Source organism: Ipomoea nil, unplaced genomic scaffold, assembly GCF_001879475.1.
Source record: "Ipomoea nil cultivar Tokyo-kokei standard unplaced genomic scaffold, Asagao_1.1 scaffold1317, whole genome shotgun sequence".
NCBI lineage: Eukaryota > Viridiplantae > Streptophyta > Magnoliopsida > Solanales > Convolvulaceae > Ipomoea > Ipomoea nil.
In genome coordinates this window covers 3,442,661-3,456,135 of record NW_017617745.1, presented here as the reverse complement: position 1 = coordinate 3,456,135, position 13,475 = coordinate 3,442,661, and the positions used below count along the sequence as shown (strand labels likewise).

General features: G+C 39.9%; 1 protein-coding gene across 2 annotated transcripts; it reads right to left on the bottom strand.

The window, feature by feature from the left end:
• Positions 1-9,703: 9,703 nt before the first annotated feature.
• LOC109185382 (type I inositol polyphosphate 5-phosphatase 2) lies at positions 9,704-13,155 on the bottom strand. Of its 2 annotated transcripts, none has more exons than XM_019335379.1 (9): positions 12,868-13,155; positions 12,678-12,777; positions 12,382-12,568; positions 12,174-12,278; positions 11,105-11,936; positions 10,815-11,008; positions 10,447-10,704; positions 10,134-10,356; positions 9,704-10,046 (listed from the first exon to the last, which is right to left on the bottom strand). In XM_019335379.1, the coding sequence occupies exons 1-8, from the start codon at positions 12,901-12,903 to the stop codon at positions 10,155-10,157; spliced, it is 1,914 nt and encodes a 637-aa protein (XP_019190924.1). In that variant the 5' UTR covers positions 12,904-13,155; the 3' UTR covers positions 9,704-10,046; positions 10,134-10,154. The 2 variants fall into 2 exon arrangements, with proteins under 2 accessions (XP_019190924.1, XP_019190925.1); XM_019335380.1 differs by having other exon boundaries at positions 9,704-10,048; positions 10,142-10,356.
• Between the last annotated feature and the right edge of the window lie 320 nt (positions 13,156-13,475).

Below are 13,475 nucleotides of genomic sequence, written 5' to 3'. Positions count from 1 at the left end.
GTAAAAAGATGACATTGGATCAATCATCATTCCAACCACCTTTTGTTGCTAACTGTCCTCCTTTTCGTTTGTCTCTTCTGCCGTTGTCTTTACTTGATTCGACTTTGGCGATGGAGGCTCTGATGCCATGAAGAAAAGGAGACGCAAGTATGAGACAGAACAAAATGAGGAAGGTTAAAAGAAAAGAGATTTTCTTTATTGCATACTATGTATTCTGCTATTGAAACAATCCAATGAAGGTGTACATATATATATATATATATATATATATATATATATATATATATATATATATATATATATATATATATATATATATATATGAGATCTCATGATATCCATTGATTCATTTTCCATATATGGTTGAGATTGAAAGATTCTTTTAAACTAATTATGGATATTATTAAAACATAAGAATTAAAAAGTAATTCTAGTATTGAGTTTATTTTTGGTTAGTATTAAATTGTAATCTTGAGCATAATATTAGGTAGAATATTAAAGGTAATAACTAGTAATGACAGGATAATAGGGCTGGCACCCGACCCGGATCACAAATGAGCATCTGACTCAGCATCACATGGGAACCCAACGGGCAGAACTCCAACGGTTAGAATCCAACAGGTGTCACATTTATTGTTATTGAAGCCACCTTTGATGCCACCATTGATGAGAGAGAGTTAAAGCCTCAACGCCTCATTCATGACTCTTCATATTCTTGCCGTTAGCTCAGCTCCCCAAGGATGTCTCTTCATGTTGTTACCGTTAGGACCTAGTATAAATAGAACTTCCCTCAGCTGAGCAGGGGACACTGTACTTTCTATACTGAGACAAAAGGCAATACAACTATTGCCACTTTCTTATTCGTTACTTTACAATATATTTCCGGTAACATTATTACCGTCATTGGTGCTTTCATTGAGAGCCTGAGTCCAATACTCAAGCAGGCTACGACACACACAACTCATTCCTCTTTCAACAGCAAGCTTGAAAGAATGGTGTCCCGCAGCTCCTATGGTTCCCGCAACGTGAACAATGGCAATGCCTCAGGTGACCTCCGGGACCAACTCACCAACAATCGCGGAGGGGACCTTCGAGACCAACTCAACAATGGAGGGGACCTTCGAGACCAAATCAACAATGGAGGGGTGAACCAAGCCGTGAACCTCCAGGCGACTGCCGATGTCATTCAGCAAGCAGTGACGGCGGCGCTAAATCAGGTGGCGGGGGGACTGCAAGGCTAAGTGCCCCCGCCGCGGCCCCAGGAAATAAGGGTGGAGACCCAAAGAAGTGGACCGGCCAGACGACAACCAGGCCCTTCCCAATCTGCACCAGAACGATTAGGACAAAGGGCGCCCGTGCGGCAAAGATTAGGACCACGGGCCGAGGGATCCTCTACCAGAGGTCCTCGCCAATACGAAAACAGAGAAGCCGAGAGATCACCCGGAGAGGAGGTGGGCGAGTCTCGGGAGCCGACCCCACGCCAACACGTTGATGAGTCGGCCTTATGTTGACACTTGGAGGAGCGACGCGTCGAAGAGCCGGCTCCGCGACGGCACTCGGCGGGGAAGCGACGCGTTGATGAGCGGGCTCCACACCGACACTTGAAGGAGCGGCAGCCGGCCCCGCGCCGGCACCCTGATGAGTCGGCCCTGGTCGAGAGGCTGTAGAGAAGAATCGAGGAGTTAGCAAGAAGGGTGGAGGCACGGGAGCAGTCGCCGGAACCCGAGGTACGGATGGCAGCACCATTCTCCCCAAGCATCATGGACGTACCTTTGCCGAGGGACTTTAGGTTGCCCGCCATCAAGGAGTACACGGGGTCACTGACCCACACGTCCACATGACGAGGTACAAGGCTGCTATGGTAATGATCGGGGCAGGGGACGCCATCATGTGCCGAGCGTTCTTGTCCACCCTGGATGGAGCGGCCCAAGACTGGTTCAACACCATCCCTGATGGGTCGATCCAAAACTTTGGGGAGTTGTCCAAGAGCTTCCTGACATACTTCTCCGGTAGCATACAGCGTAAGAAACCCTTCTCTCACCTCTGTGTAGTGAAGTAAGATAGAGGCGAGAGCCTCAAAGACTTCCGATAAAATGGAAAAAGGAAGTCAATAATGTCTACGACTTCGACTCCAAGGCGGCGATCCCGATATTTATCCATGCTTTAAGATCAGGGTATTTCCACAAGCAGTTGAACGCCCACCACCCCCGCTCTTACGAAGATCTGATAAGGACGGCTAGCCGCTATGCCGAAGCAGAGGACGTCGACAGAAAGAAGAAGGACGAAGAGGATGGAAGGAAAGGTGGGAAGCCTGGGAAAGCGGGTCCGCCCAGCCAGGCACCACCCTCGAACCACCCGACCGCAGGGAAAGGCCGAGACCACGAACGACCTCGCCTGGTCCCCTTGCGTAATCTAACTCCTCTTACCCATCCCGTCAGTGTCATTCTACAGCAAGCTGAGGAGATGGGAATGGTAGAATTCCCCGAGGAGTGCATGAAGGTCTCCCCAAAGGCAGACCAAACAAAGTACTGCAGGTTTCATAGTCAAGCCGGCCACGATACAGATGAGTGTCACGTTTTGAAGAGACAAATAGAAGAACTCATCCAGCAGGGCTACTTTCGGCATTTTGTCAAGCGATCCAAGCAGCAGCAGCAGCCGCAGCGCGATCCATCAAAAAATCCACTAAAAAATTTCTGGAGAAATGAGGATGTCACCGAGCTGTCCACCTTGAAAAAAAGAGGACACGACCAAATATCTGAGCAGAGTGATAGCGAGAAAGAAACCGAGGTGGCGCCTAGACGACAAAAGAAGCACACCATACACTTTATCTATGGTGGACCTGCAGGGGACGACACGCCCGCGGAAAGAAAGAAGTGAAGCTGGCGGCTATACGTGGGAGAAGTGGCGAGTCTTCCCAGAGAAAAGAAACAGAGACAGGAGGACATCACCTTCTCTGATGATGACTTCCCAGAGGGCCCGTTACCCCATCGTGACGCCCTGGTAATTGAGATGGACGTCAACGATGTCATTGTCCGCCGCATCTTAGTCGACACGGGAAGCTCAGTCAATGTGATGTATTACGATGCCTTCACCAAGTTAGGGATACTTAGGAACCAGCTCAAAGAAGTACGTACCCCACTCTCTGGATTTACGGGTGATTCAGTGGAGACGGAGGGGTCAGTGGTCTTACCAGTGGAGATAGGCACGAGCCCTAACATTTGCAAACTTGACTTGGAATTCATCGTGGTAAGACTCACTTGTGCGCACAACATCATATTGGGGAGACCGACACTGGAGAACCTCAAGGCCATAGTGTCGGTGGAACACTTATGTATGAAGTTCCCCACTCCGAGCGGGATAGGGGTCGTCAGAGGAGACCAACGAGCGGCCCGCAGTTGTTACGTTAAAGCATGCAAAAAGATTGGCAGAAATGATCCATAAGTCCACACCATCTGTAAAAATAATCGATCGGGTATGGAGCTAGGAACATTTGATTAAGTATTTTCCTTAATATTCTAGTAGTCGTTTGGGACTAGTGTTTGGTAATCGCGGTCCGCCCGCTTTGCATTCTGAAATCTTTTGGAATAATATCTCGTGCTTGTGGTCCGCCCATGTTGTTTCCCAAAAAAAAAAAAAAAAAAAAAAAAAAAAAAAGGAACAAGTCGCACGCCCCGGCCACAGGTTGGCCAAGAGACGTGACTCGACTCGGATGGCCGAGGCTTGCCTCGGCCAAAGTTCAGCCGAGGAGCCCGCCTCGGCCACAGTCTGACCGACGCACGCCTCAGCCAATGGTTGGCCGAGGCGCACATCTCGGCCAACGCCGAAGTCCGTCTCGGCCAAAAAAAAAAAAAAAAAAAGGCCGGAGCCTGCCCCAGCCACGATCAGTCGAGGCTACGCCTCGGCCGCGGTCAGCCGAAGCGCACGCCTCCGCCACGAGTGGTCGAGGCGACACCTCGGCCACGATCGGTCGAAGCCACGCCTCGGCCACGATCAATCGAGGTGCACGCCTCGACCACGGTCGGTCGAGGCCACGCCTCGGCTACGATCGACCGAGGCGCACGCCTCGGCCACAGTCGGTCGAGGCGACGCCTCGGCCACGGTCGGTCGAGGCGCACGCCTCGGCCACGATCGGTCGAGGCGACGCCTCGGCCACGATCGATCGAGGCGACGCCTCGGCCACGATCGGTCGAGGCGCACGCCTCGACTACGATCGGTCGAGGCGCACGCCTCGGCCACGATCGGTCGAGGCGCACGCCTCGGCCACGATCGGTCGAGGCGTCGCCTCGACCGGAGGCACGCACCTCTGCCAACCTAGGCCAAAGCCTATCTCAGCTAGCATAAGAAATAAAATAAAATCATATGTGAAATAAAATATATATAAAATCACATACACAGGATCAAATAAAATCACATATCCTAAATCAAGCAGGATTCTAAACACGATCAAGATAGATTCAGCCTTACTCCCAAGTCAACTCAAACACGTCCGTTGACTCAGGAGTAGGGGGGACTGGTGACAGGATAATAGGGCTAGCACCCGACCCGGATCACAAATGAGCATCTGACTCAGCATCACATGGGAACCCAACGGGCAGAACTCCAACAGTTAGAATCCAACAGGTGTCACATTTATTGTCATTGAAGCCACCTTTGATGCCACCATTGATGAGAGAGAGTTAAAGCCTCAACGCCTCATTCATGACTCTTCATATTCTTGCCGTTAGCTCAGCTCCCCAAGGATGTCTCTTCATGTTGTTACCGTTAGGACCTAGTATAAATAGAACTTCCCTCAGCTGAGCAGTGGACACTGTACTTTCTATACTAAGACAAAAGGCAATACAACTATTGTCACTTTCTTATTCGTTACTTTACAATATATTTCCGGTAACATTATTACCGTCAAGTAATAATTTGTATTGAGAGTTGATGTTTTTAGTTAATTATGTACGACGGTGTGTGCGTGTATGTAGTATGCCGTGTGCAAATCGTATGGATGAATTTTTTATTTGTTATTTTTTGGTAATTTTACGAAAATAATTTATATGTGTGTTCGTGAATTTATGTATATGGGTTGATTTTAAAGAAGAAGATTGTAAGAGTAGTACGTGTAGTTATATATATATATATATATATGTGTGTGTGTGTGTGTGTGTGTGTGTACATATACATATATATATATATATATATATATATATATATATATATATATATATATATATATATATATATATATATACATACATACATACATACATACATACATACATACATACATACATACATACATACATACATACATACATATATATATATATATATATATATATATATATATATATATATATGTGTGTGTGTGTGTGTGTGTGTGTGTGTACATATATATATATATGTATGTATGTGTATATATATATATATATATACACATACATACATATATATATATATATGTACACACACACACACACACACACACACACACACACACACACATATATATATATATATATATATATATATATATATATATATATATATATATATATTCAAAACATTATCTCTCGGCCATTCATATAAAATAGGAATAAGTATTAAATAGGTCACTCAACTACACACCAAATTACAAAGTGGCTTGTAGTTCACTAGTATCGGGTTGCTCTTCTAAGTGGGAGGTGTAAGGTTCGAACCTCAGTTGAGGCAATAGTGTGTATATGTAGGGTATCCCCTTCCTAATAAAATAAAAAAAAAAACAAAAAAACTACACACCAAATTGCAATTAGGCCATTGACCTAAAAAAATTGCAATTGAGCCAAATATTTGTTTAAATAAAAACAGAAACTGTTGGGCGGAGACAACATCCTTTGTCTCCAAAGCCAGGGAGACGAAGGAACCTTCGTCTCTTGGCTATGGGGACGAAGGTCCCCTTCGTCTCTAGCTATGGAGACGAAGGTCGTCTCTCACCATAGTGACGAAGCCGGTTAGAGACGATTCGTCTTCGGCAGACAATTGTTGTTTTTTTTAGAAAAATATATTTTTTAACTAATTAATTATTAAAAATTAATTTTAAAATCGGTAACATGCTACATCAAGTAAACATGTCATTTTGGGTTAAATTGCATATTTTTGTATTGTTCAATGACTGAATTGTAATTCTTTTTAGTTCAATAGTCTAATTATAATTTGGTGCGCAATTGAATGACCTATTTGACCCTTATTCCTATAAAATATATACTATCCCTTTCCAAATCAGTCATTTGTGGCTTTCTAGATGATATAGTAATCTAGTGTTCTAAAAATTATAATAAAATAAAGTTTGATAATTTTTTATGTAATTCACTCCATGTAACCTCAAAAGCAATCATTATTATGTGTACCATGATCTACACAAGCTGTGTGGATCATATTTTGTATACTGTAAAATAATGTACATCTCGTACAATAATAATGTACTTTTAATATATTAAAAATATACGTTATATTTAAGGAATGTAATTATATTGTATATGTACATTCAGTATAGAAATAATTTAAGGGGCCGTTATATTTAAGGAATGTAATTATATACGTTATATTTAAGGGGCCGTTTGGTTCACGGAATGCTAGATTACCTTAGGAATGTTAGATTGCTGGGAATGTTAGATTACTGGGAATGTTAGATTCCTGTGTTTGGTTAAAATTGAGGTATGTAATATAATTATGTTTGGTTTAGGGTTATCTTATCTTTTATATATATATATATATATATATATATATATATATATATATATATATATATATATATATATATATATATATATATATATATATATATATATATATATATAAGCTAACATAAAATATATATCTTTAAATAATTAGAATTAAAATGACAAAATTCATAAATATGCAAGGTTATCCTACATTACCTAACAAAATGAAGGGAATCACATTCCCTTCAAAATCCTATGTGGAGGGAATGTTGCATTCCCTGGGAATGTTATATTCCCTCAGAGAAAATGAACCAAACATAGGAATGTAAGCTCGGGAATGTCACATTCCCTTGGTTATATAATATAACCTGAACCAAACGCCCCCTTAATATATTAAAAATGTACTTTTATGTTATGGTTCGTATACCACTGTGTGGACCGCAATAATTTGCCCCTCAAAATGGGCGGCGGCCTGCAGGTTCTTGTTTCGTATGGTCTGGACCAGTTTTGAGTAAGCCTTTGCGGAAATCATATGATTGCCTACTTGGCCCAATTTCAATTTTGGGGATTTCTAGAATAAATTTTGGGTATGATTGATTCGTAAGGGAATCAAAATTGGAATAAGGATTAAATACTTTGTAATGATAATAAATTTTGGTAAAAGTATTTTACATGTTTGGTTGTAAAATAGAATGATTATTAATATTGATGTTTGGTTATGTATGACCGTATAATGGGAATAAAAGTTTTAAAAATATAAAAATAAAAAAATAAAAAATTAAGCCAATTGATCATAATATAATGATATCCAAAGTATTAATATAAACAAAAAAAAAAGTAAAAACAAAATCTAAAAGCACTAATCCAAACTTAAAAATCAAATTACTAATAAGATGAAATGATAGTCATTTTTAATTAGAGAATTGAGTTTTTAATTGAAGAGATAATCAAATCCCATAGTTATGTTTTAAATTTTAAAAAGTTATCAACTAAACATTGACTATGATTTTGATTCGACCAAGTGACTTGTGGTCCACTTGTATCCGGTTTGACCCCTTATGTGGGAGGTTTAGTGTTCAAGCCTCAGGGTAGGTGAATATTGTGTATATGTGGGTGTCCCCCTTCCTTTGAAAAAAAAAAAAACTATAATTTTGATTCGTATTCCTAATGTGTAAACCCATGAATCAAATACACCTTTTGTTTTAAGAAAAGTTTGTTTGGTATCCATGCTTTGAAATTGTATTTATCAAAATACAATAATTTTATGCTTCTTTTTTAAAGTAGTATAGTTTTTATCATATTATCATTCGATCACATTATTTTTATAGTTTTTTTTTTTTTTTTTTTTTTTGGTCAGAAAGACACTCTGAGTGCCCCGCTAGAAAACTATATGTGTCATGGTGCTCTGCCAACGTCCGCTTGAAGAAAATTCTGAAGGCAATCTAGAGGTTCCTCAAGAATTATTGTTCCCAAACACGTACCATTCTGATCCAAGTTGACTAACTTGTCAGCACATTATTACCTTATCTCATCTCATGGCCAATTCTATTGTAGTCCCCATAACCATGATCATCATCTTAATAGTCGGTCACAATTGTCTCCATATTCTCATTGGCAAGGATGTCGCTCGTCACGGTTTTCACGACCACCTCCGTGTACAATTTCACAATCACCCGTCATGTTGTACACTAAATCATGCCATTCTCACTATGTCAACATTGTTATTGTCATATTATATATTTTATAAAATAATAATTATTCAAAATGCTATTAATAAGAATCAAATTATGAAATAATGTAGCCATTTAAACAAAAAATCATAACTCTATAAAGCATGTATATATCATAGGGAGGATGACATGATAGTAGGTGAATGGTATGTTGATGATGACATGATAGAGTGTATGATATTGCAATAAGAACTCATGAATGATACATAACAAGATAGTGGAATGGCAACACAATTGATGTTAGATGGTTCTAATCAACCATACAAGATTTGATATAAATTTTCGAATCAAAATCTAATCAATAATATTTTCATATATGTACCAACACAATTCATGCCACATGGAATTTTTATTAACCATACAAAATTTTATATCAATTTTTAATTCAAATTAATGTTTATACTTTACAAATTTAAATCAACCCAATCCACTTGGGGTGAGCATATGAATTCAAAAACCAATTGAGTTTCAATTAATATTTATTTTGTAATTTCTCAAGTATGCTTTTATGCTAGAGAAGCGATAGCTCATTATAATTATCTAACTTTTGAATTACTCCTGATTTACACTTCTCTAAATGATCTCGATCGAGACTTGTATAATTGTGTTTTCTTCGTTTGTATTTAAAAGTAAAACATAGAGAAAATCGTATTTATGTCCCTTCATAATAGGTCAATTATCACGCACAAAAAAAAAATAATAAGTCAATTATCAATGTCACTCTTGAATTATTAATAGTGTAAATATTGCCTTTTAATTTTCAAAATGATACATATATTGGGAGCGTTATGCTGTGCAACCGTGTGCACCACGCAAGGTGCACACGGAATTGATTCATAATTTCTATAGTATAGAAATTATGAATCCAATTCCGTGTGCACCATGCATGGTGCACACGGTAGCACAACATAATTTACCCATATATTGCCCCACCCGTACCGTACAGGAAAAAAATTGAGGGACAAAATGTACACTACAGGAGGGACAACATATGTACCGTTTTGAAAATTGAGAGACAACATTTACATCACTAAGGAGTGATATTAATAATTGGCATATTATGAGGAGATAAATTACAATTTTTCATAAACTATATTTATTTTATTGTTGAATTGAAAATTTTGTAGATAAAAAGTAATAATGTACTTGTTTTACTTTTTTGACTTGTACCCACGGCTGATTGATTATTGGTGTCTAAAATGGCATACAAAAGGTATTATGTGTGGATAAAGTTAGCCAAGAATGGACACCAATTTTCCTCAAAAAAAAAAAGAATGGACACCAATGGAAAGAAGCATTACCCATAACTGTAAATTAAAAGAAAAAGAACCACACTTCCATACATACAGTTAGTAATAATTTACAGTATTACAGACATCTTTTTATCCCATCTTTTCTCTGATACACTCCAAAAGGAGGAGCATGACAAAATTTAATGAATTTATGGTCCCTCTTTTGCCTCACAAAGTTTTATATATAGATTCAAAAATAAAAAAATATTGCAAACTATTGGACTAGGTTTGATTTAAACCAAAAGTTGGAGCATTATATTATCCCAGTCAATTCAAACAACCTTAATCCAATCTAGTTCAGATCTGCAAAAAGATAACTCAGCAAACCTGGTAATCATCTGCAAATTAAAAGACAAAAACATAAGTATTTCAGACATGAATAAGCTCTTGATGGGTGATTTTGAGATTATGTTTTGAAGCTTCACCTATATATATATATATATATTTTAAATCTCATCAAGAAGCAAAATATCAGGATGTATAGCTGCAGCTTTGACGTTGAGGGCTCGTTGGAGCTTTCGTTGGTTAAAGATTTCTACTTCGACTGTGAACATAGAACTCACTGGTCTATGGTCTGATAATCTTATGTCTGCCCTTTTGTAAAACAGCTGTTTTATGCCTTTCCCCAACCATAGTATTCGATCACACCTGAATTGAAACATCATATATATCAAAAACCTTTGATGTTTGTAACATCCTTAATCTCTACAAACCTAGCAAACATTATTAATGGCTTACCATGCTGGGGATCTCCTCTTCTCCCCTTCTCGCGGGGTTTCCCCGATGTATCTGTCTGAGTTGAACTCGTATTTGTAAGTTGGTGCAAAGTTGATGGCTCCTTCTTTCCAGCCATCGAAAACATGCCCAGTTCTTAGCTCCTTGCTCAGCTGATCATGATCGAGGAGCTCGTCCCACTGCTTTCGTGAAACGAGCTTTCTCACTTCACTATCTGCCAGGCTGATTCTGTAATTCAGATCTCCAAACCAGAATATCTGACTGTGTTTGATCAAATTAAGAAACCGGGTCATATGTTATGTTGTGAACACTGTCTAAATTAAACAAAAACTTAGTTGCATCCTAGGATTGATCAAAGGCGTTTTGCTTACTCGTGAGATGGGATCGTTAGGGGATTATCAGCAGCTTCTGTATCGAACACGGATGAGAAACTCGTTCGCCTTAGAATTTCGTTCACATCGGAGTTTCTCCTATGCTCAGCTCCATCTTTCTGCCCAGATGTTAAGTGTGAGCAAACAAAGCATAGCTGTGATTGGAAAAGAGACATGCTCACTGAAACAGATCCCTGCAATTACATACACTCTTCTGTTAATTTAAGGTTTTAACTTTAATTTCCTTAAAAAAAAAAAAAAAAAAACACAACAAAATCCTTAAAGAATACCTTATTCCCCATGTATCCCATCAATCCAACTCCAACAGGAGAGACTTTCAAGTTGTTTATGTGCCTTCTTAGCCTTCTTCGTACCCAAACCGAAACATAAATCCCAACCATCTGTTTACTCACGATACGAACATACTTGGGATGTGATTTCTTTACAACCTTAACAGGAAGAGTTTCTTTATGGAGCTCTGGGAATTCCATGAAAGAATCTTCCTCCTCCTCTTCAGAGAACTCATCAGAGCTGCTGTCAGAAAGAAAATCAACTTCTTCTACAGGATGATCTTGTTGAAGCTGTAATTGAGGTTTAGCCATAGACATCAATCCCAAGTTTCCAGAGCTATGGTGGCCTCGTTTAAGCCCCCCACCGACTAATCCACGAGGCGCGAAACACAGAGAATTGTCCACGCTTTCGAATCCAAACCGGGCAGAACTGCTCAGCACCCTTCTAAGCTTGAAGCTTGAGGAAAGAGCTTGTGTATTTGCAGCATCCAGGGGGCGTTCGGGCCAATCCAATCGAACCTCGCTGCCAATCCCATAAACCCTCTTCGAGTTCAGATTCATTGGTGCTGGCACAGCAACGCAAGAAGGGTCTATCGACTCGTCTGACATGGCGTCCAAGACGGGAGCACCAATTGCATCAGCAATAATGTCAGAAGCAGAAGAAGTCCGGAGCACGGGCGAGGGAGGAGCGCTGTAGCTCTTGACCTTAGTTTCTGCAGGCTCAGAAGTCTTGTTCAGTGTTCTCCGAATTATGGCTTCCCATTTCTGAATTGGCCTTCTGTTCTCAGCTCCCAGCACATTCCCAGCACTCAGAGGCACAACCTCTTGGAACCTGCATAACCATAAATCAACAACACATATAAACCTCAAACATCATATGACAACAACATTATTCTCGAGCGACCAGTAAAAGGCCAACTCCAGCACCCTGACTCTGTCATGCGACCAGTAAAAGGCCAAGTCCAGCATAACCATAAATCAAACACATATAAACCTCAAACATCATATGACAACAACATTATTGTCGGGCGACCAGTAAAAGGCCAAGTCCAGCACCCTACAAACTCACCCTAGGATATAAACATCTGCTGGTTCTTGCATACAAACCCAGTCTTCAATCTCGAGATCGTCACCCGGGACCCTCCCAGCAACGTTCCACGTGCCCACCGTGACTCTGCACGTACAAATCAAGAATTATGCCTCCAACCCTTGTTGGAAACCATTGAAATTCAAGAAGAAAGTAATCCCAAAACAGAAAAAGTTAAATCCTCCCAAACCTCACATCTTTTGTGCTTATGTACTGAACACGCAGAGTTTCAGATTTCCCTCTCCTGTGCCTCAGTGAATATTCCGTGGAAGGTTTAACAGAAATTTGGTCGGACAAGCAGTCATCAGAAGCCTTCCCCTCCCCTCCACCATGGCAGCCATGATCTTCATTCACCCTCTCGTCTTTCAGAGAGCAAGCTGCAGATTATACATACAGATGAGAAGGAAAGAAAATCAAGAAAACTAGAGAGAGAGAGAGAGAGAGAGAGAGAGAGAGAGAGAGAGATGAATGAAAATTCTTACATACCATCATCTTCACTCTCAGTGTCAATCTCATCTTCGCTAAAATCATACACCTTAGGTTGTATGTTGAGCCATTTCTTCATCACAATGGATGGCCAGAAGGCCTGCAAGCAAAGAAATTGCAGCCTTTGAATCCTCAACCAACAAGAATACTATACGTAGGTTACAGTACTAAAAGAAGAACACAAACTAACCTCAGAGCGCTTGACTCTTCTGCCTCTCCTATGCATAGGGTCAAAGAAAACACAAACTAGCTAAGAAAGCAGTAAACGTTTGAATATAATGGGTTCCAAGAATGGCAGCAAGTGTTAGAAAGCTAGGCAAAAAAACTGGGAGTGTTTTGGGGGGGTTAAATATGCACAAAGTCATTGTGGGAACCAGGAAAACAGGTTGGCCATGGGTAGGCAAAGGAAGATTCTTAGTAAAACACCAAATGGAAAAGACACAAAAAGTAATGGCCAAGCTTAACAGACATCCACTGCCTAGCTTCAACTTGCACTCAAAAATAAAAAAGACTTCAATGGACCAACATCTTTTTTTTTTTTTTTTTTTTTTTTTTTTTTTTTTTTTTTTTTTTTTTTAAATAAATTTAAGTAAAACCCAAAGAAGCTAAGCATAATATAATGTGATAGAAATTAATTAGCTTGGAATGTCATTATCAGCTTAACAAATCTTTAGTAGTTTAATGAAACTTGGTGGGTCAACACTGACGCCAATTGACATCATTTAGTTAGGAAAGATCGTGTTAGGATTAAAATAAGAACATGCAAATCAGATGCTTTTGGGCATGATTGAGACAAAA

What these genes read in the sequence shown, in the direction of transcription:
- LOC109185382 (XM_019335379.1), bottom strand. Translation starts at nt 12,903, where the DNA reads ATGCATAGGAGAGGCAGAAGAGTCAAGCGCTCTGAG. An exon ending in GAAGAGTCAAGCGCTCTGAG is followed by an intron (nt 12,778 to 12,867) that starts GTTAGTTTGTGT and finishes CTTTGCTTGCAG; the next exon opens with GCCTTCTGGCCATCCATTGT. An exon ending in AAGAGGAGATCCCCAGCATG is followed by an intron (nt 10,357 to 10,446) that starts GTAAGCCATTAA and finishes GTTTCAATTCAG; the next exon opens with GTGTGATCGAATACTATGGT.